At 37.5% G+C, this 23,742-nt stretch overlaps 1 protein-coding gene and 1 non-coding gene across 4 annotated transcripts; both read right to left on the bottom strand.

The window, feature by feature from the left end:
* Positions 1-1,650: 1,650 nt before the first annotated feature.
* On the bottom strand, positions 1,651-22,941 carry NT5C1B (5'-nucleotidase, cytosolic IB). 3 transcript variants are annotated; one of them, XM_059132587.1, is made up of 10 exons: positions 22,821-22,941; positions 20,946-21,035; positions 20,455-20,637; positions 19,716-19,853; positions 17,360-17,827; positions 16,858-17,025; positions 15,570-15,699; positions 12,621-12,743; positions 12,003-12,187; positions 1,651-3,370 (listed from the first exon to the last, which is right to left on the bottom strand). In XM_059132587.1, exons 1-10 carry the CDS (start codon positions 22,851-22,853, stop codon positions 3,038-3,040), a joined length of 1,851 nt encoding a protein of 616 aa, XP_058988570.1. In that variant the 5' UTR covers positions 22,854-22,941; the 3' UTR covers positions 1,651-3,037. The 3 variants fall into 3 exon arrangements, with proteins under 3 accessions (XP_058988570.1, XP_058988571.1, XP_058988572.1); XM_059132588.1 differs by having other exon boundaries at positions 20,946-21,088; positions 22,821-22,909; XM_059132589.1 differs by lacking the exon at positions 20,455-20,637 and having other exon boundaries at positions 1,652-3,370.
* Positions 16,097-16,199, bottom strand: LOC131808698 (U6 spliceosomal RNA). Its single transcript, XR_009344905.1, has one exon. It is a non-coding gene; the product is annotated as a U6 spliceosomal RNA (small nuclear RNA).
* Positions 22,942-23,742: the final 801 nt, after the last annotated feature.

Genomic DNA, 23,742 nt, shown 5'->3' with positions numbered 1-23,742 from the left:
CTGACGGGGTAGCGTGAGGCATGCTGGGATTTGTAGTTTTCCTTCCGAGGGCACCGGATTGGGTAGGCTGTGCAGCGCCCTGAGTTGCGGTGACTCGGTGGAGCCGGCCCCCAGCCTGAACGTGGAGGGTGAGCGCAGGCCTCGGAGTGGTGGCGGTTGACCCGGTGGGAATGCCGTATGAATATTTTGAATTTACAAATCCCACATATCAGGGCTTGCTTAGTGTGCTTTCCGATAAGGATCCCTGGGACTTGTTATCCCTCAGTGCCGTTTTCTCACCCTCAGGAGAATGAGGGGTTCCTACCCTCTGGAGTCCGAGGAAGAGCTCCTTTTTTATTATAATTAAGGCAAAGAGCTTAGCAGCGCGAACCAGTTGGAAACAGAATGGGCTAGTGGTTCTCAGACGTTGGCGTAATATCAGAATCCCCTGCAGAGCTCGTAAAAACCCAACACCCTCCCCACCCCCCACCCTCCTCGCCACACACACACACACGGTAATCCAAGGACCCCAGTACCAGAGTTTAGGATTCAATAGGTTCCAGATGGGACCTGAGACTTTGGATTTCTAGAACGTTCCCAGATGATTCGGTCGCCGCTGGTTTGTGGACCACAGTCTGAGAACTGAAAACCATGACGGCATTGATCTCTATGGAAAGGTCATCAGCCAGTGGTCTTATTTGATACGGGTAGAGATACAGTAGGGAAGCCTGGACTTTCTCTAGACACAGACTTCTGAGTAGGCCCATTCACAGGTGCTTCCGCATCTCCTCCTGGAGACAATCAAATGTAAGAAGTGCTTTCTACACTACAAAGTGATCGAAAAACGTGAGGGCTTATTACCACAGGGAACCATCTTCAAGCTGCAAACTTCATAGCTTTAGACCAAGCTCTTCCAAGTCCTCATTCATTCCATCTACTCCCCCGTCCTGTATGTGCGAGGCCCCGTGCCCTGTGACAGTCACAGAGAAATAGGACACCATTTCTGCCCTCAAAGTCCTTACCGTCTGGCACAGACACAGAGACCTCCCCGCCACGGTCCCCATTCTAGAATCTTCAGGACAAGAGATGAGACACACAACCTGTATAGTTTGAGATGGACTCCCTAGATAATTTTGATTAAACTCTCCTCCACTCCTGTGCATTTGGGAAGGATGTAACATGCAGTGAACAGTCACATTACAAATAGAAGAGCATTAGGATGCCAGAAGAACTGCCAGAGATAAAGCTCACAGGAGGGAAGGAGCACTGTCCCTGGGGATTCCACGTGGCACAAGCAGAAATCACCAGGGATGGGCTTTTTTCCCCACCCTTTCTGTAATTTGACACTGCCTCTCAAACTCACTGATCCCAGAGCACATCTGTTCCTCTTTGTCTATCTATTTTTTCCATCCTTCAAAGTTCACCTCAATTCTATTGTCTGACCACTTCCAACCCATGCAGATGTCTGCCTCACTTTCCTGGGGGACCCTCACTTGGCACTGAGGACAAACAGCCCTCTAGTGTCAACTGTTTCAGTCTACATGCTTGACTTATTCTACAGGATTGTTCAAGGTTTTAAAATTTCCAAGAGAATGGGACTATGTCTGAATTTCTTTTGTGGTCTTCACACTGGAGAATGCATAGAAAACAGTAGGTACTCAGTGAGTGTCATGACTGATATATTTTGGACTAGCTTACATCAAATTAAGCAGAGCAAAAGCTATATATCAGCAGCAGTTTTCTTTAACTAGAGCTGGGGTGAAATATGTATATATGAGTGCACTGGAGAGAGAGGTGGGGGTAGAAGGAACAAGAGAGGGCATGAAGAGGGGAGGAGGAGGGGAATCCCCAGATCTGCTAAGTAACTGCTGTGTATTTTAAGCATAGAACTTAATGGAATGACTAATCTGTTCAGGAAAGGTCCTATGGCCATGGAATTAATAAGGACTTGATGTGGAAGGCTATACAACACAGAGAAAATAGAATATAACTTTTGAAGTAAGACCTGATTTTGAATCTTAGTTCTGCTATTTATTAGCTGCTCATTATTGGACGAGCTACTTTTTCTTTGTGAATGTTAAGTTCTTCATTGATTTAAAAAAATGAGGGTATTAATACTATTCTGTTACAAACCTTTGGTTTGTATGAAAATGAGGTGGCATAGAAATAACCAGATCACTGTGCCTATTATGTAATAGAGTATGGTTAAAAACCAGTCAATGTTCTTGAAAACAAAACAAAAATAACAAAAGAATGGTAACAGTAAAAGGCTAGGATACTACACTTCATGTTACATTTTGAAGTGGTAGCCAAGGCTTTTTTTTTTTTTTTTTTTTCCCACGTAAACGTTGGACCTACCTGCCAGGCCCAGAGCCAGAGACTTCAAATATGAAGCCTTGTGGTCCAGAGGCAACACACCCAAGAGATAAGCTTCTTTGAAGCTCTCCCAGGAGCTTCTGTCTGGAGCTCATCTTAAATGGAAAGTGCCCTATATGAATAATCTGCTGATTTATTTTTGAATGAACAGTGTCAGAATTGGTATACTTATGCAGGTAGAGTGACCTTTTAATTTTGCATTGATTAAAAAGCTGGTCACAGAGGCAACAGAATAAAAAAACTCTAATTTTCAAGAGTGTGTTTAACCCTACTCTTTCCTTCTTTGAGGACCAATATTCTACAATGATGAAAGGGTAAAAATTCATTCTATTTACTAACATCCAAAAATGAGCAATGCTTTGTAAAACTTACTGGGCTTTGGCCCTTTCAGCATTCAAACATTCTAATTCTAAACTTACCCTGAGGAGTCATCAGTATGACTTACACACAAGGGTAGGGGCACTGGTGTTCAACAGTACTGAGAGCTCAAAGAAGAAGTTTGAAGGGTTAAAAATGTTAAACAAAAACAAAACAAAACAACAACAACAAAAACAGAGGAAATCTTTCCAAATGAACTAAGTTCTGGTCCAGTCTTCTGAAGTACCTGTCTAATTACCCTAGAGATCCACAAGAAGTGGCTTCTGTAATACCGGACTTACTGCTTTATTTCTCCTCCCCATCCCTAATTGTTCATTTTTTGATTAATGCCATAAGGTACATGAGCTGTGATGGTGCCAAACTTCTGTGCCCCTTCAATGTGGAACATGTGGTCATCAAAGAAAATGTGCGGCCTTATCTTCACCAAAATAGGACCCTTGGGGGCTCCAGCAAGGAAAAGAGCTTCGTCTATCTCTAGACCCCAGCGGCGAAGGGTTTTCAGCACTCGGGCGCCTGAACTGGCTGCACTCCTGGCTGTAACCAGGTAGGTCCTGATAGGGCAAAGTAACCGTTCGTCTTTGGCATAAAACTTCTTTTGCAGTCTGCCTAAATCTTCCAGAAAGCCTTTTAAGGGACCCTGTAAAAGGAACATATGTCACAGCTGTGATCCAGTGAGCTAAAGTGAATGCTAAAAAAGCAGAGGCTTATAAGAGCTTATAAAAGGTTATAGTACTGCCAATGGAACAATCCTGAAACTCCTTGCATTTTATGTAAGTATATTTCCTTATAAAGAACTATCCTTGCATTACTAAAATAAATGTAGGATGACCATATAATTTATTATCTAAACATTGATGCTTTAATAGTGAAAGTTTCTATAAAAAGTATAAGGGCAACAGACATAAATTATCCATGGCAAAAATGGGATACTCTATTTAAATGAGATTTGGTTAATCCCCAAAAGAACTATTTTAGTTTTCTTTTTGTGAATTGCACACTTTAATATTATGAAGTTACACTCCTTTATCTAGTTCAGTGCCCTCTTGTCTTTTTTTTTTTTTTTTTTAAGATTTTATTTGACAGATAGAGATCACAAGTAGGTAGAAAGGCAGAAGAGAGAGAGAAAGAGAGAGGAGGAAGCAGGCTCCCTGTCGAGCAGAGAGCCCAATGCGGGGCTTGATCCCAGGACTCTGGGATCATGACCCAAGCTGAAGACAGAGGCTTTAACCCACTGAGCCACCCAGGCACCCCGAATCTAGACTTGTCTTATATTTACAATTGCCTGTGCATATCTTCAGTCTTTCTGAACACTCAGTTTTAGCTGTTTCTCTGGAATAGAGCAAGATTTGGATTCTGCTGTTTTCCAATCTGGAAGTCTTGATTTTTAAAACAGAGTACAGTTTTAGGCCATTTATATTTATCGTTATTACAAGTATATGTCATAATGGTTCTTCTGATTTTTATTGCATTTTCCTTGTTTAAAGATTTTAAAGGATTGTTCATTGGGTATTTGTTTTTTCCTTTGTGCATGTGTATGTGTGCTTCATCTAAGATTTAAGAAGGTTTGTATTATTTCTTTCTATTGGTTACCTTTTTGACTATACCTTTTTATAGTACTGTTAGTTCTTTTTTTTTAAATCCAGGATCTATTATTTTTTACAGTGATAAATAATGAAATTACAGCACTTCATCTCTCTCTTATTCTGGATTTCTTTTGCAACCATAGAATTTACTTGTTTGGTAAAAGACTGAGGACAACCAAACAATTTACTTTTTTCCTTTTTCTCAGTGTTTATATTTTCATTATTAAATATTTTCATCTGTTTATCAGCTTTACATCTTATCCTTTGATCACTTATTATAACTGAAGATATTAACATACTCTTCCTTAGGCCTTTTTCCTCCACATTTTTCCAGTTTTCATTAGTTATATAAGTTCCCCATTGTTAGGACAAACAATGTGTACTTTCTTTTCTGCCATCCTATTCCCTACAATTGTTTTAGTTTTAGTTCTCTGATTAAATATATTTTGTATTCATTTGTCCCTTTGTGTTTCTGGCCATCTACATATGGGCCAAAATGTTGTCTTCTAGTTTTCTCATGAAAATATTATGGAAATAACAAACCATGACATTTTGAACTGTTGTTCTGTTTTCTTTTTACCTAAATGAACTTTTAGCTGGATAATAGAATCTGTGATTTAGATTTTCTTTCCATTTTCTTAGATTTTTATAAGTAGTGCTCTAGTGTCTTTTGCTATTGAGTACTGTTATGGAAAAGACTGAGGACAACGTGATTTTCTTCTCCACCCATAGGTAAAGTCTCCCCAAAGAATTACTATTTCATCTTTGATGTCAAAAAATTTTACTAGGGCAGGTCTTGATGATGATCATTTTTTTCAATTTCTTTTGCAACTTTGCAACATTTGCAACTTTGTATTTACCACACACAACCCTTTTCTCCCCTCAGAACATAATGCCACTTTTTTTTTTTTTTTTTCCTTTCAGGGATTCCAGTTATGCATATGTTGGATTTCCTTTAACTGTGATATATTTTCTATTATTTTTCTTTCTAAAATCCTATTTTTCAATTCTCCTCATTTCCAGAGTTTTACCATTCAATTTTTACCTTCTCTCCCCTGATTCTAACATTTCTATTTTATGACCCTGACATGCTTTGTTAAGTTTTTAAAAGTTACAGTAAATGTTTAGTAACAATTTTTACCTATACTTTGGCTACTGTTTCTAGTGAGAGATCTACATCTCTTATTAGATTTTGCCCTTCTTACCCTTTCTCAGTATCTTTGCTTATATTCTGTGCTGGTTCTGTTTTTATTACTCATCACTGAAGCAGGTTGGTTTTCCTTGGAACAATTAGAGGGTTTATGGCAAAGGTTAAGGATAATATTTTCAGGCTGATTTGATTTCATAATTTAAAAGATCCCTTTTTCTCTGCTGTCCAGAAAAAAACTGTTTCTTAATAAACATGCCTTATTCATTTTTCTGTTTAGATTTAAACATTGTCTAGACCACTGTTTCTCTGAGGCAGCATATATCAGGGGGAAAAACAAATAAAATTCACTTTTTAACAGTGAAAGATCTATATCTATATATATGTGAAAAAAACTACTATCATTTTTATTTTATTTTTTAATTTTTTTTTTATTTTTTGGAAAAAGCTGCAAAGGTGATATAGTGACTGTTGGCAGGAGTCACCCAACTTGTGATTAATTTGACTTTGAAACACAGGGGCATATAGTTCTCCTTGCTGCTTTTGAGTAGTTTCCAAAGGGAATAAATAGAAACCAGTCCATATATGTCACCATATTGAAACCAGGTATCCATATCATCCCTTCTTATTTATATTTTTGGGTATTTTTATAATTTAAACATTTGTGCAGAAGAACAGTATATAATTTGTCAATAAAAATATATAAATAGGTAAAGTTACTAAAAAATACCTTTTTGATAAGCTGTATGACTTAAAACATTTAGAACCTGCCTAAGATGGAGAACGTTGGAAAGACTGATGATACTCCTATCTTAACAAGAAAAACCCAGATAATCTAAAAAGAAAAATCTTAACATTTATTGACCCCATTAGGGAACTGAGGTAACAGGACAATAGACTAACATGAAACTTAAAGAAAAAAAAAAAAAGAAAATCTAAGGTTCTCTTCAAGGACATATGGAATTCAAGAATTGACACATCTTTGCTTTGGCAAATCAATGGAAGACTATATACCAGACACCATATAAGCAAGTATGAAAAATTGAAATAATTTAAAAAAATTGATAAAGGTCAAATGTGGACTAATAAGAGAACAAAGAAGCCCTGAAAGTTACAGACCCAAAACACTCTTTTACAGGGTTTTGTTTGTTTGTTTGTTTGTTTGTTTGTTTTCATGGACTTTCCTAATTGTTTATGAGAAAGACTTTAGGCAGGATAGAAAGTGAGAGAATTCAGTCCTTGGTAGTGCAGGCTGCAGGACAGGAGCAGCTACCACTGTGAGAAAAGACTAAAACTCTACCTTGCCCCATGTTTCCTAAGTAACAAAAGTTACACTGCCAGAAGAGGGGCTTCAAACACTGTCACCCTTAGGGCATAGGTAAAGATCCACTGCTATAGGGAAAGGAAAACAAAACAAAACAAAACAAAACCTCCACCACTGAAGTGGTATTGGAGACTGTTATGGAAGTCAGAAAATAATGAATGGGTATTTTCAAAGTCCTGAAAGAAAAATATGGTAAATACAAAAAAAAATATGTAGTCAAATAAAATATTTTTCAAAAATGAAGGAGAATAAGGAGTTTTTCAGACAAAGAAAAGTAGAGCTTTTGGTAATAGCATATAAGCTCTACATGAAGTGTTAAAAATGGTTTTATGGCAAATTGATTATGATACCTGGGAGAAAGTTGGATTCACACAAAGAAATGAAGATTCCCTGGAAATGATTAAAATAAAGATGAATAATAAAGACATTTTTTCTCTTATCCATCTTCATTCTAAATATAATTGTTCAGTCAAATAAAAAATAATAGCAAGTTGATAGTATAGCTGAAAATAAAATGTATGACAATAGCACAAAATATGGAAGGAATGTGTTGAGGATATACTGTTTTAAGATTCTTACATTATACATGATGTGGCATTATATTGTTTGCAAATAGACTGTGATTACTTAAAGTTGTATGTTGTCAATCCTAGGGTAATCACTGAAAAATTTAAAATGGGTTATAAGTCAATAATGGAGAAAAAATGGAATCCTGGAAATATATAATACCTATAATAAATCCAAAAGCAAAAAAGTAAGAAAAGGGAAAACAAACAACAGATGAAACATATAGGAAAAAGGAGGAAGATGATAGGTTTCAGTCCAACCAGAGTAATGATCACATTAAATGTAAATGGTCTAAAAATAGCAATTAAAACACAGGGATTGTCAGACCGTACCAAAAAAGCAACACGAGATAGGGGTGTGTGTGTGTGTGTGTGTGTGTGTGTGTGTGTGTAATCATTCTACAAGAAAGCCAATTTAAATAGAAAAGCAATCTACATGTAAAAACATAATCAGTTAAAATAAAATTATAGAAAATATATACAATAAAAACACTAGTTTAAAAACAAAACAAAAACAAAAACGAAAAAAGCAAAAATTGGGGTGGTTTTAGGACTATCAGACAGAAAGAGACATTACATAATGAAAAGGGATTATTTCACTAAGAAGATCGAACAATCCTAAATATTTGGGCATTAAGTGAAAGAGATTAAAAATGCATGAAGCAAAATGCATATATTTAAAAGGAAAAATAGATTAATCCTCAAAATATTCTTGAAGACTTCAACACTGCCTCCTCAGTAGTGGATAGAATAAATAGAAAATCATTGGCAATACGGAAAACTTGGGCAATATTACTTGACTAATACACTGTCAACTTAAGCTAATTGACATTTTGACTACTCAATAGCACAGAATCAACGTTCTCCTCAACTACACATAAAACATTCACCATGATAGGCCATATTCTGCGCATAAAACACTCCTCAACAAACTTAGAGGACTGAAATTATACAAAATATATTTTCTCTATGTACTTAGGAGTCAAAGAGTGAATGATCTGCCCTGGAGATCAGGGACAAGGCAAGGATGTGCCCTCTTATCACTCTTGTTGAATACTGTACTGAATGAACTAGCAAAAGTAATAAGGCAAGAAAGATGCTTAAAACACATATAGAATGGAAATATAGAAATAAGTGTTTTTATTCATAGTATTGTCTATGGAGAAAATCTCAAATAATCTACAAAATTTTTACTATACTAACTAGTCAATTTATCAAAGTTGTAAGATACAGAGTTGATATGCAAAAGCTAGTTGTATTTCTGTATATTACAACAAACAGATTAGAAATCAAAAATTTAATATATCACTCACAATAGCACCAAAAATTATGAAAAACTTAGGTAGAAATCTAACAAAGTGATATCTGGACACAAAAATATTTGAAACACTGATGGAAAAAATCAAAGAAAACCTAAATAAATGGAGAGATATACCATGTCCATGGATTGAAAAACTTGCTATTAAGCTGTCCCCCACCCAAGATTAAGCTAAAAATTCAACACAATCAAAATAAAAATTCCAGCAGATTTTTTTTCCAGGAATGCACAAGGTCATTGTTAAATCCGTATAAAAATGCAAAAGAATCAGAAAATCCAAAAGAATTTTGAAATATAACAGATTTGAAGAACTCACACTACCTGATCTCAGGACTTACTATAAAACTGCACTAATCAATACAGTGTGATATTGGTAAAAGCATAGACACCTATGTTAAAGGAATAGAAAGCCAGTCTTTTTGACAAATAATCCTGGAACAATTAGGATACCCATAAGCATTAAAAGTCAACTTAATCAATACTTTGCATAAATATAAAAGTTAATTCAAAATAGGTCATAATCCTTAAGAAAAACTAAAATTACAAAATGTACAAAAACATAGGAAATTTATGAGACTTTGTCAGTTTTTGGATATGACATTAGAAACACAAGTAATAAAGGCATTAACTGACAAGTTGAACTTCCAACAGAATTATAAGTTTCTGTTCATCAACATACACTGAAAGATAAAAAGAATAAAAAGATATGCTTGTCTTGGGCCTGAGAGAAAATATTTGCAAAACACATCTGATAATATACTTCTCTCCAGAATATGTTAACTCTCAAACTTCAATAATAAACAAGCCCAATACAAGTGAGCAAGAGATTTGAACAGATATATTTGCCAAAAAGTATAAATGATGGCAGATAAACACCTAATAACATATTCAATATCATTTTTCATTAGAGATATGCAAATTTAAACCACAGATACCATTATATAATCACTAGAATAGCTTAGAAGAAGCAAACAAAAAACAACTTACCAGTGCAAAATATAGAGCAACAAAATCTCACATATAGTGCTATTGAGAATTCAAAGTGGTCTTGTCACTTTGGAAAATACTTTGGCAGAATCTTATAAAGTTAAATATATGACCTAGTGACACATATACTGTGTGACCTAGTAATCCTACTCCTAGGTATTTATCCAAGAGAAATCAGATCTTAAGTTTACACAGAACCCTGTATACAAATGTTAAAATGGCTTTATTTATAAAAGTCAAACATTTGGAAACAACTTAAATATCCTTCAACAGGTAAATGGCTAAAGAAAATGTGGTACATCCATAGAAGAGACTCAACAATAAAAAGGAACAGACACTACTAACACATGGACTGACATGGATGTATCTCAAGAACATAATGCTAATAAAAGAAGTCAGATTCAAAAGATTGTATCCTGTGTGGTTCCATTTAAGTGACATCTGGAAAAGGCAAAACTAGAGGCGCAGAAATCAGATTAGTAGTAGATAGATCCTAGAGATAGCAGGATAGGATGGCTACAAAGAGGCATGAGAGAATTTTGTGAGTATTATGAATATTTTGAGTTTGGTCATAGTTTCATAACTGCATCCATTTGTCAAAACTCTTAGAAGCATCTACTAAAAACTATGAATTTTACTGTATATAAATTATATCTCAACAGTTCTGATTAAAATACACACATGTGCACACACACAAACACACACAACAGTTGGAGAACAACTGTCTGAGAATGGTGAGACAAGGTAGGGATCAATCAGGAAATGTCCACTACTTGTTATGGTGCCACACTGGAGGCTTTTAATAAAGTTACAAGAGTGGCCAAGTTAATCCTCTTCAGCTGTCTCCTCCATTTGAGACAATGTCATGAGCAAGCCTTAAGTCCCATGACCAACATACTTGAAAGCTTGGGTAATAATCATACCCCATAACTTCTTTCTCATGAGTGGAACACATTGGCAAAGCCTGTTTATAGAAAAGCTACCTGGTCTGTGTAAAAAGCAGCATCTTTATCCACTGCCAGAAGGACTGCATAATGAAAACAAGTATGTTTAATAGAAATGTGGTGGGTATTCCAGCAATAACTAGTGTTGGGCTTCACAATTTCAATTGTTTAACGGGAAGAACAAGTTCTTTAACTTGGAAAAGGGAAATAATTAATGGCAAGTCTAAAAGAAATTTCAATTCTTTACCTGTAATGAGAAAATGATATTTTAAGATCATCTTTAAGTATGCTTTTGAAAGTTCTTTTTTTTTTTTTAAGTGTTCTTTTTATGGAAATCTTCCAAATTTCAGTAGTAGTTAGAGGCTACTACACAGTGGGCACTGAATTTCAGCAAAGCAGACTTAAGTAAAATACAACAAAGGATTTTCCTTTCAATTTGTTAACATTGAACAACTTCATAATCTAAGATCAAGGCTTCTGAAGAAGCTATTAGGGAGGGAGTATGAAGTTACATGTGTGTGCATTCTCATGCACACACACACACACATACACACAATTTAAATATCACTTGCTGTGATATGAGGTGAGCTAGTGAAACTTTTTGACTTTCATTTAGTCTATATATACTTTTATAAGTGTAACAAAAATAATAACATTTAAGTTTGTCTTACATTCAAGAAAAGCTGAGAAAAAAAGATGAATTCTTTGCTAAAATTCTTAGATTGAAACTCATCTGTCAGTTCAGATTCAGTTTGGAGAATATTTTGAGGTTTCGGATTTCCTTTGGTTCAGAAGTTGTAGGTTTTGTTCATTTTAAAACTGTGACTTTAACACTTCAGTTCATGGATTGATTCCAAAAATCCTAAATATTCGGTTTCATTTTGATTAGGTGTTCATAGCTTGCACTTGTTTGAGGCTCATTATTGTGATTCAATTTGAGCTCTCATTTGTGCAGATTTTCTCAATTAAGTAATGCCATTAGTGAGTTTGAGGTTTATGGGCAGAGAGGTCCACAAATGTTTACTGACCTATTGGAAATCACTTTACTATTCTGAGAACTTATGTAGAAATAGCTTACGGTAAGCCATATTACCTCTATTACTTGTAATTTTGAGGTGAACTCATTATCATGAGAAGACCATAGAAACACTTCCAAAAAGGATAGATAAAAAATGCTGAAACAAAACAAAACAAACAAACAAACAAAAATCCCAAGTGGGCAGTAGATGTTTCAAAATGAAGAGTTCATGAAAGGAAGAAAAGTATGAAGGATAAGAAAGGGAACAAAGTATAAAGGGTAAGAAATGAAGATTGGCTTGCCTAAAATAATTTTAAAAATATGTGCATATATATGTTGGAAAATAAGTAGATAAAAATTAAATTAGACTCACTGGACCTACCTGAGCAAGAGGCTTATTCTCAAATAGTGTTTCATGTTGAAAGAATTTGTCCAGCCCGTGCTCCTTGGCAATATGTTCAGATTCATCAGAGAAGAGTACGGCGTCCCCATCAAAGGCCACACGGAGCTGTGTGTCACAGTAAGCCATGTCTTTGGCTCCATCAAACATTGTTGCAGAGGCAATGCCTGGCAGACCATGGAGATTTATTAATACTCTTCTCAGGGGCATCACTTTCTTCTACCATTTTAATGATTAAAAAAAGAAAAAAAGATCCTCCCAGACCTTGAAATATATATATATATATATTTTTTTTTTCTAGCTAACCTGATGACTCAATTGCTATTTATAACCGCACATCTCAAAATAGTTGTTTACACATTGCCTCCATTTCTATAATAGATGAGGAAGTGTAAAATAGAGTGTAGGACAATCGCTGAGAATGTCCACCTCCAATAAAGTCAAAGCTCTAAAAGACAGATTTAGGGGCTGCTACATGTGGAAACACCTTAGCAGAAAATTTAACAAGGACATAAGCGGCATAATCATATAAGAAGCCCAATGAAAGTCACACTAGTGCAAACCTCTCTATTAAGTTGAGAGATAAAACCAAATGAATACCTTCCTGTATTGCTTCTTGTACTTTTTCAGAATCTGCAGAAAGATACAAGTTGGTAAGATATGCCTTCAAATAGCCAATGGGGCTTTTTCCACCAGTCAGACAGAAGCGGTCAATTAATAAACCTATTATTGGGCAAGAAAGATTTTTTATGTCAGAGATTCAAGACAATATGCTTAAATGTAAATGTAAATCAGAGTTGTCTTAGAAATAATTGAGTGCTTACTGAGGTTTTAGAATTAGCTTTGTAACGCTAATATTGAAAAATTGCTATATTATATATAAAAAAGCTGTTTTTAAATAAAGTATGTCCATGTAGACCATGCTAATTTGGTCTCACAACAATTGTATGATGGAAATTATTATCATTACAGAAAAGGAAATTGAGACATAACAACTTGTTTACGCCCACTGACTCACATTGACTCTTGTCTAAATTAGACAGAGTTCTTTTTCTTCAACCATAGGCTATTTACTTATTGAAAGAGATAGTTCATGTGTGCCTCTATTTTAAGTACCCTCTGTATTTCTTCAGGAACAATATAATGGTAATGACAAGCAGTGCTAGGATTTAAACTGTTTTCTAAAAACAACAACAGGTCTGAAATTTTTTTCCTTGATTTGAAATTGTACTTATTATTTATTTTTAAAGATTTATTTATTCAAAAGAGGGAGAAAGCAGACACGAATCAGGTTGGTGGAGGGGGCAGAGGGAAAGGGAGAGAGAGACTCCTGAGGCAGACTCCTAGTTTGAATCAGGGCTTGATCCCAGGACTCCATGATCATGACCTGAGCCAAAACCAAGAGCCTGCTGCTTAACTGACCAAGCCACCCATGTGTCCCTTGACTTGACATTTTAAATGTGATTATTTAGGAGACTAAATATTAAAATACCATTAAATGTCTTTCAAATCAACAACAATTAAAAAACAAATGCTAGACATTGGTTAAAGTTTTATAAAATAGGCACCCATTTTCACTTTAGAAGAAAATCCAAATTGGTACAAACTACCTAGAAAGTAATTTGACGATATGTATTAAGAAATGTAATTGGCTTTTACCCTTTGACCTGTTAGTTTTATTCTAAGGGAATAATCTGAAACTCTGATAAAGATTGATGTGTAAATGTCTCCCAGTTCAGGATAATTTATAAAAGCAGAACGCTGTTTAATGATTTGAGAACAGTTAAAGTATAACATTATGCCTATAAGATAGTATATACCCATTCAAAGTTTTTTTAAAGCCATAATAAACTGGGTAGCTGCACATGATATAAAGCAGAATGTTGAGTCTAGTCAGTTGTTTTTCATCTGTGTGGACCCACAGAGTGGATACGGTCCATTGACAATTGAGATGGAAGGGTTTGCTATGATGTTAATGAAATACTCTCAGTTTTTCACTTAAGTTGACATTGGGCATAAGTGGCAAAAGTATATTCTGCAAACCCTTAAGTAATATAAATTAATATTAATATATGAGCATAAATTATTTGGTGACATTGGGGACTTCAGAAACAATTAAAACATCTTCCCCCATCTTAAGGAGATCATAGTTCACTGAGCAGCTGGGCATGTAAAACAGAGAATGATAATGAAACAGCCATAGAAGAGGGAGATACAAATTGCATTCAACACCTAGAGAAGAGAAACAACTAACTACCTTTTCCAGGTGAAAGGCTGTTGGTGTTTCATGAATAAGGCTGCATGAGAAGATGGAGCTCAGTCAATTTATTAGCAGAATTGATGGGTGATAACTATGCTTCTTTATGCTACTAGCCTTGTTGGGCTCAGTTTGGTGAGGGATAGATAGACCTAAGTCACCTACTAAACTGTGTAAGATTGTGTGTTGTAAAAAGTAATAGTTGCTATTTACTGAGTGATTATGGGACTCATCTATGCTAAACATTTTATCTGTGTTCCTTTCCATGTCATAACACTGAAAGCTGCATTTTTGAAAGCCAAGTATTTTTTAAAATGTATCTCAGACATCAGCCTTTTTTTTTAATTTTAAAAGATTTTATTTATTTGAAACAGAGAGAGAGTGAGAAAGCACAAGCAGGGGGAGTGGAAGAGGGAGATGGAGAAGCAGGCTCCCTGTTTAGCAGGGACCCCAGGACCCTGGGATCATGACCTGAGCCAAAGGCAGAAAGATGCCTAACTGACTGAGCCACCCAGGGACCCCTCAGACATCAGCCTTATAATTAGGATAATGGAAAACTCATTAGTTATAATACATCTTGATTATTCATAAACATGCCTACTTTAAACCTTGAATTTAAATATGCCAAAGTTCAATCTTATTTTGACTTGATGTACCCATAAACCTGGATAGGTCACTTAGAAAATAGTCTAAAGATCCCCAAATAACAAGTCATATAATTCCATACCAGGAAATTGGGGTTTTTCTCTTCAAGAATCCAACACACTGATGGAAATGCTAGGAGGGGACTAGAGTCAGTCAAAATTTCCACGTAAAGGAACAAAGATAATTTTGCTGACATGGGTATGGATTTGATGTGTGGGGAGAGCAGTCAGGGAGAATCAGATTGTAAGAGTGGAAAGGGAAGGTGAAAACCCACAAACCTTAAACACAGATCTGTGGTGAGCAAGAAGTTTGATCACACAGAGAATGCCTCTGGGTTGATAGCTCCTTGAAGTCAAGTTCAGAAGTGAAGAACATAAAGCAGAGAAATATATTGCAGGAGCTGGGATTAAGACTTTGAAATTCACACTTGACAAGTTAAGTCCAGGGCTTTGGGCCCAACTCTGTGCTAAAGTTAAAAATGAACATGGCCTCTCTTTCTCTGACATAGGCAAATAAACATTCCTCACGCAGAAGGGGGTGTCAGTATCAAAGACACTGCATTAGTGAGGCCACAGTTAGCAAAATAACATGGCTTCTCTCTCCCAGAGCAGCAAGCTGTTCTTCCACATGGTATTTATTTTACTTACCATAGTGATTGACGCTGTTTATAAGCCGCACTCCCACTTGGGCATGGTTATTAGTCATCAGTACAATATCAAATAAGTCCTGTTCACTAGGATACAGCTCACGGAGTCTAGCATTGACATGCTGCAGTGCCTGCAGGTTACAAACATGAGTGCATGTAAAGAGGGCCAGGCAAGGTGGCTATTGGAGTCTGGGGTCTGGGGAGAAAGGATATCACTGGTGTCAAATTCAAACTCTGGAGACTCTTCACTGAGAGATTATGGCTCCTTTAAGGCACGGTTATGCCATTTGTTTCTCTATTTTCAGACTCATATACAGAACCTCGTTAATATTTGCTGAATAGGTAGCTAATGTTTGTTGAAAAAATTGTTAACAACATTTGATTTTCTAAAATTCTCTCTCTGGGGTAGGTAGAGAGAAGGATCAGGCTAACTTTTCCAAGCTTTGCCAATTTTTTTTCTTTCTTTGATTCCTAAAATCTGCTTTTCTTTTCTTGATCATCTTGAGATTATCATTTATTGTGAAAATATAGAATATAGAATGCTTCATGAATTAGCATGCTATCCTTGCACAGGAGCAATACCAATTATCTCTGTATTGTTCCAATTTTAGGATATGTGCTACCAATGTACTTTGTCTATTTTTTAACCTTGAATCTTTAGGTTAGTGGTTTCCCCTGATGCTTCTATCATGCCTCATAAGTACTTTCTATTCACAGCTTGTAGATGTCGTTTTTTCTACCTAGTTATGATGTTATTGTATAACATTTCCCTAAGTTATGTAGAGGATCAGTGTTATAAGTGCTATACATTTCAGCATAAGTTCAGAGAACCTTACTTTTTCTATTAAAATCATGTCCCCACCCCCAACCAAGTGCCAACCAAGATCATCTTGATTTTTGTTAATATGTTAGGTTTGGGGAAAAAACCATCTAAAGTGAATTTTATTTCACTTTAATGAGGCATTTTGTTTCTACTACTGGGATTGTAAGCTTATTATTGCTTCTGGTGCCACTCCTAGGAAGGGAACAAAGGTGTTTCTAACAGGTGTCATGATTAGAACTCTATTGAAGGCCTTCTCAACCCAAATCTAGAACTGGAGGCCCTTCCTCACCAGTCTTGGAGCCTCTGTGGGAAGCATAAACTGACCTGGGGTCCACGTGAAAAGGGCAAGAATTGCAACAGGGTGCAAGGAATGATAAGGGACACTGGATGAGATCCCAAGGGTCTGCCTGGGTCCTTCCCTCTCCATCCAGGGTCCTGACATTCCAAACACAGTTTTTCAGGGTACCTTAACAAAGCGGAAGGCAGGTCCTGGGGTCAGGATGACATTTTCGTTGTTGAGTTGATATTCCATGTACTTTTCTAGACCCTCCTCCTCGTAGATTTTTCTCCCGTCCACCATGTTGAAAAGCGCCCGGGATGACACAGCGATGGTGATGGCATTCTTGGGTTTGGGCTGCAGAAAGGGCCGCCAATGGGAGGAGAGTCAGTCACAGGACCGAAGGGATCAGAAAAGGGGCTGATGCCAGAGCAAGGTGGGAAGAAAACAGCTAGGCCCCACTTGGAGCACTGGGATGCTGGAGACAGTCAAGAGTTAGGATTCCCTCCCAACTGAGGCTGCAGGAGTAGGGGAGATGCAGGGCCAGCGCAGGACTTGCCCACACGTTAGAGAGAAGGGAGGCTAGGAGAGACTCAGGTTTGCAGGCTAGAATGGGTCTGGGGGCGGAGGTGGGAGGTGGAGGGGGATGGGGAGGCAGATTTCCAGTACCAGGTCTGTGGGACTTGCTTACCGGTCGGGGGCGGGAGCAGCTGGGGATCTTCTCATACAGAGTTTTCACTGAGGCCCAGTAGGCTTCGTCCTCGTCCTCCTCTTCCTCGCGTTGGTGATGCTGCCGGGGCAGTTCTGACAGACAGTCCTGATCTAGCTGGGAAGAGTAGGTTGATCTGCGCTGGGTATAGGCCTTCCATTCAGTAGGGGGTGTGCGCGGGTAATCTCTCTGCGGCATGGGGTCCCGGGAGTCCCGGATTTCCCGCACGATGCCATGTGCCCAGGCTTCAGGATTCTCGTGCATCTTGGTGCTGCGCCTGGAGGAGCTAAAGGGCTCCGGCGGGGTGGGGGGATGCGAGTCCAGAGGCATAGGTGGAGTGGAAGGCAAAGGTGGTGTGGGCGGCGAGGGCTCCTCTGACAGCTGCTTCAGGGACTCTTGCTGGCTGGGGGAGGTGGATGAAGTCCGGGAGGTTGTGGAGCTACTGGGGAGCTGGAGCAATAAAGTAGGAGTCTGAGTTAGATGTTCACCTGTCCCCATCTCTGCCCAGCAGGAGTCAAGAAGCGTTCCCCTTCCCTCTGTTCCATTCTTAGCCGTTAGTAGGATCCTGGTTCATCCTAGCTCCTTTCAGTAGGGCTGGAAGGGGCTCAGATGTTTCAGTTATTGGGTACGTCTCTTATACAGACACAGAGATAGACTGCTTTTATTTTCCCCCACCTTCCCCATCAGCAACTAACACTTTTTTTTTTTTTTTTTTCCTTTTTTTCTGGAGTGGATAGGGCACAGGTCTTCTTCCCTGCCCTTAGGCATCTGGTCTGTAGTTTGCAAAGTTCTGTTGCTTGCTTCCCTTAAACTTGCTCAGTCAGTGACCTCCAGGTAGGATGTTCTTGTTCACCTCTACCTTCATCTGTGACCTCCAGTTAACTCTATGAGCAACTAAGACCAGATGTTCTTACCAGCAGATTCTACAAAACACCTGGAGGCATCTCTTTATACATTTGCCCTATAATTAATGCAGTGATTGCTGGGAAGGTTGGTAGACTGGAAAGCCGAGTATCTTCCCATCGCCTTTAGAACTCTGTTTGCCAATGGAACTCTTTTATTTAGGAATCATCTTCCTAAATAAAAAGGAAGGATTCTACAAAAAAATATCTTTACTAAAGTGCGCAATAAATTATTAGGCATCTATATATTATTTCACTTTTTATGATTGTTTCACGTGTCTCAGAAGGCATATTCCTGGTTAGACTATTTAGCCCCTTTTCACAGAGACACATGTTCTCCCAGTGGTGAGGTCTGTGTCACTCTCTCTCTGCATCCAAAAACTTAATCTCAGAAATAGCATTTTCTCCTCCTGGGGCCAGGCCTATTTAAGGGACCAAAGCACCACACAATCCAATACTTTTCAACAATTTATCTACTTCGTTGATTTTTTTCCACCCCTTCTTCATTTTTTTTTTCAATTTAAATCCAATTAACATATAGTATATTATTAGTTTCAGAGTATATTATTAACATATAGTATATTATTATTTTCAGTGATTCATCAGTTGCATATAACGCCCAGTGCTCATTACATCATGTGCCCTCCTTAATCTCCATCATCCAGTGACCCCATCCTCCCAGCCTCGTCCCTGCCTCCAGCACCCTCAGTTTGTTTCCTATAGTTAAGAGTCTCCTGTGGTTTTTCCTCCCTCTCAGATCTCATCTTATTTTATTTTTCTCTCCCTTCTCCTATGATTCTCCGTTTTGTTTCTTAAATTCCACATGAGTGAGATCATATGATAATTATATCTTTCTGATTTACTTATTTTGCTTAGCATAATACCCTCCAGTTCCATCCACATCATTGCAAATAGCAAGATTTTCTTGATGGCTGAGTAGTATTCCATTGTATATAAACACCACATCTTTTTTATCCATTCATCTGTCAATGGACATCTGGGCTCTTTCCACAGTTTGGCTATTGTGGACATTGCTGCTGTAAACATTGGCCCATCCCACCTTGTAAGTCTTGATTACTCAGCAAATAATCATTGAATGAATGAAGGAAAGATGGAGAAGTCAGAGGGCTTAATCATTAAGTTAGTGCACAGCTTATAGACTTAGTGACCCTGGGTTTTAATCTACCTCAATTAGTGTTATTAATGTGAGATCTTAGGCAGGTTACTCTGTGTTTCAATTTTCTCAACTGTAGAATGGGGCTTATGGGTTTATTGTTTGTTTTAATGATCACTGAGTTAGCTAAAACATGTGAAGCACATAGGATAGGTCCTGGCACAAAGAAAGCATCAATAATTGCTAACTATTATTATTATCATTATCATTATCATCATCATTATTATATCACATTCTTCTTCATTTCATCTCCCATCTCTACCTTAAGACTGGTGTTCTTGCTTCTGGGTTCTTCTACTGATGGAGCTCTGGTGGATGGACTCCGTGAAGTTCGGGACCACTGATTTCGCACAACGTACCCCCGGGAATCAGTCTTTGGCAATGATAATTCCTGTGATCCCTTTGGAGGAAAGAAGAGACCCAGGGGTGTAATACCCCACTACCCACTCCTGCTGCACATGTGCCTACAGAACCACCATTTCAAGCTAAACATAGCAGAACCCAATGAGAAGGTCCCTGTCCTATATGACCTTAATTCAGTATTGACCCTTATGTACTATTCTAGCTCTGGCCCAATCCTAAATTTCATGATGAGAAAAAAGTGGAGATCCACCTGGAGGAGAATCCAAAACTAAGAAACAAACCTGATGTCTCATATTTTTTCATCTGTGACTCTTATATGGACCATGGTAGCGTTGACCATTTTTCTGACCTTTTCCCCACTTCTTCCTTTAAGTCTAAGCCTTTTAGCTGAAGCTAAGAAGACATTTTTGTCATTTTTGACTACAAAGATGAGGGCAGCTAACATCTAAAGGAGGCTGAATCAGGGCTCTCAATCAGCTGCCCAAGGGGAGGTAGAATACTCTAGCATTTCCTTTGGGAGGAGTCAAACTGGAAGACTCTATGGAGAGGCAAGTGGAAATTTCTATTCCCCATATCCTTCCCCTCACCCAGATTGCCTGTGGCTCCCCTCCAAAATCAGTAGTTTGATCTCTGCTCACCCTGATCATGGTGATCTGCCGGCCCTGCTCCCACAACAGGCACATGTGAATATAAATACGTATTGTGCGGCAGGGGCCAAGAGGTACTGTTCCCTCAGCTGCACAAAGGCAGCGTCTACACGACGAGTGACCTCGCATGGGGCAACATCTCAGCAAGTGATTCGGATTGACTGCACGCCTCATCTGAAAGATTGTGCAGAAAATGGTCAATGCGATGGCCAGACTCCCCTTCCCTCCCTGATCTGAACAAAGACCAGTCTCCTCCCATAGGCTGAACAGAGAAGATGGCTATGGAGATGTCTACTGGTGGGGAAGGCAGGGACTAGCTTCTCCTAGTTTGTCCTTAACCTCTCCATGAGGACATTAGGTATCCCTTAATAGAAATCTTGGCAGCTCAGTCTTCCCTCCCAGAACATTCTTGCCCCCTTAAATTTTCTATTGTGTTTTTCTTCTCTTTAATTCTCTAACCAACTCTACAGAGGTCAGCTCACCTGAGTGCTCAGACGAACTCCTGATTTCTCAGAATCTTTTCTTTTCTCTGTGTCTAAGCTGTCTTTTGAGTTCCTCGATCCAGTCTCATTCTTAATATGGAAACAAAGAATGTTTATTAATTAATCTCAGGAGCATTAGAAACCTTGAGTTTGGGAATAAAAGGATGAATAAAAATTAGAATTTGCCTCTTTTCCAATATAATTAATATATATGATATACATATCATATATATATAAATTTTAGACATTTTCTTTCTGTTCTAACAGATGTTAATAAAAATAACACATATCAAAGAACTATATAAACATTTTTTAATATAGAAATATTTTGGTTTGTAGATTTGAGGCATGAGGCATTTATCACTTAAAAAAAAAAAAGGTAGCAGGCAAAAATCCTACAGGAGAATTTTCCAGAGCTCAGCAGGACCTTGATTTAAATGTGAAATTTCCCCCACAGAATAACTTTTATTTTCTCTAATACTCTGAATGTTGCTACTTAGGGAACTTTTCCTTTGGCCATGTAGAATTGAAACTTGTTTGTTTTCTTAATAAACCCTAACTCCAATCTTCTGTGAATCTAAGCCTCACCAATAGTAGCTTGATTTTTAAAATCAAGGTTCTTAATCCTATGCAGATCTCTTGACAGAACTACATATTCTGTAATTATTCATACCAGCTAGAGTGAAAGGAGGTCTCTTGTGAACAAACTGATAGGGAAGACTTTGTGGGGGAGCCCAGGGAGATGATTTGTGTCATGGACACTATTCAAATATGTTCCTTTGCAATTGTAGGAAATACCATTGTATTGGAGCATTATTTGTATTGCTTCATGCTAATTTGGTAGGTATATTGTGATCAAGATTAGTGTTATTAGTTTTAAGAGCTCAGCTTCTAGCTTAGACCAATGTGGTCAGGACCAGTCTGTGCATTAATACTCTGCATTAGTGTAAGTTGGATGATTGAGTCTATGACTGCAGAGAATGGCAGAGCTATGTGGTCCTAGAACTAGATCCTAAAATCCTTCCAGCCACTCTCCACATCATCACCATAAAATCCTGCCACTTATAACTGCAAAAGATATTTAAAAATAATCCCTTTTCTCCGTCCTTATTATCATTGTCTTGTTCCAGATCTCAGAACATTATGGGCCTGCATTCCTAATATTATAGACTTTTAATTAGATTTCATAACCTCAAATCCTCCCAACTTCTAGATCCATCCACTCCATCCATCTGTTTAAAGTGCTATTTATAAAACATAAATATAGTTATGCTTCATTTCTAGATACACTCTTCATTCACTTGGCTTTACAGACCAAGAGTCTCATGGTGTATCCTGTCTACCTCCAACTTGCCCACCATGGTACACATTTATCTGTATGTTCACTTGTGCTAAATGACTTGTATTTGTCTACATATCACCCTATTTCCTCGTAACCTCCTCTTTAATCTTCTTCAAAACCCAGCTCAGCATGACCTGGGAGAAGTTCCCAGAGTTAAACATTCCTTTGTGTTGCCTGTGTCTTTTGTACATACTTTTATTGAGCACTGAATTGTACTTTGTTTATGTATTCTCTTCCCTACTAGGCTGTGCATTCTTCAAAGATAGCAACAGTGTTTTCTCCTCTTGCCACTAACATATGAGCACATGCTTAATAAATGCTATATTATTAGATAGGCTGATTCTGAATGCTTTAATCTCACTTTTCTCCATTCTTTATATTCTTTATTTTCCTTTCCTTTACTCCAGATATATTCATTATCTGAAGTGATTTAATTGTTACAGAACATTCCCAGAGGTAATGATAGCTACATTTGTTGATGTCTACATTTCTTTAGCTCGTTGGCAGGATTCTAGGACATTCAATTCACTCACCTTCTTTTTCTGTTTCAGGGATGTTTGACTCATTTCTTTTAAGTCCTGAATTTCTTTCGTTGTTATGCAGGTTTTCTTCTCCCCAGCTCCATTTCCTGATGTTTCGGTTACTCTGCCTAGGTTTGCATTTAGAATGTCAAATTTATGACATCATATGTGATTCCATAGTAACAAACTGACTCTGAATATGTGACTATAAAAAAAAGCAATAGTATTTCTTCATAGTTGAGTACATCCTCTCATAACCATTCTTAAAGTTTTTAGGAAGTGATGTCTAAACAATTTTAAAATGTTTAATATGAAGCAATATGAGTATTACTGCTTCTTTCTTTTTAAACATTACTATATTACTCATCATATAAACCCCACTGTGGCTGTACATTTTCTGGCAGTGCCAAAATGAATGGTAAACTCATTTGTGGACCCAATCATTTATTATTGTTCATCCCAATAGATTTTGGAGAACTTCCTGCAATCTGCAGACTATTTTTGACAGCTGAGATTTCGTTCTAGACATGAAGTTTAGACTTGTTTTTAGCTTTTGTGTTGGGTATTTCTTTCACAGTGCCAAGGCCATTTGGCCATATGTCACATTTCAAAGCATTTTCCCTATGTCCAGACACAGTGTAGTAGAATGATAGCTGTACTGTCTTTCTTGCCATGCTTGAACTTTTAAACACACATTTGTCCCTCTTGTATGCACACAGAAGATATGTAAAATCCAGCCCCCAACCCTGGTTTACAGGGTCTACTAATGCAATGCATTTTATGGCTCTGATTTTATCTTCACCCAAGCTTTAGATAAGACTCACAAAGGAGCCTGAGTTGGTCAGACCATCATGAGCTAAGGCAGATTTCTACCTCTCTTAATTGGAGTTCATAACTTTGTTTGGAAATCAAAAGTTCTTGACAGCTTTAAGCA

The sequence above is a fragment of the Mustela lutreola genome, chromosome 9 (assembly GCF_030435805.1).
Source record: "Mustela lutreola isolate mMusLut2 chromosome 9, mMusLut2.pri, whole genome shotgun sequence".
In the NCBI taxonomy this organism is placed as follows: domain Eukaryota; kingdom Metazoa; phylum Chordata; class Mammalia; order Carnivora; family Mustelidae; genus Mustela; species Mustela lutreola.
Note: the sequence above shows the minus strand (reverse complement) of the source record. Positions and strands in the feature narration are given on the sequence as shown.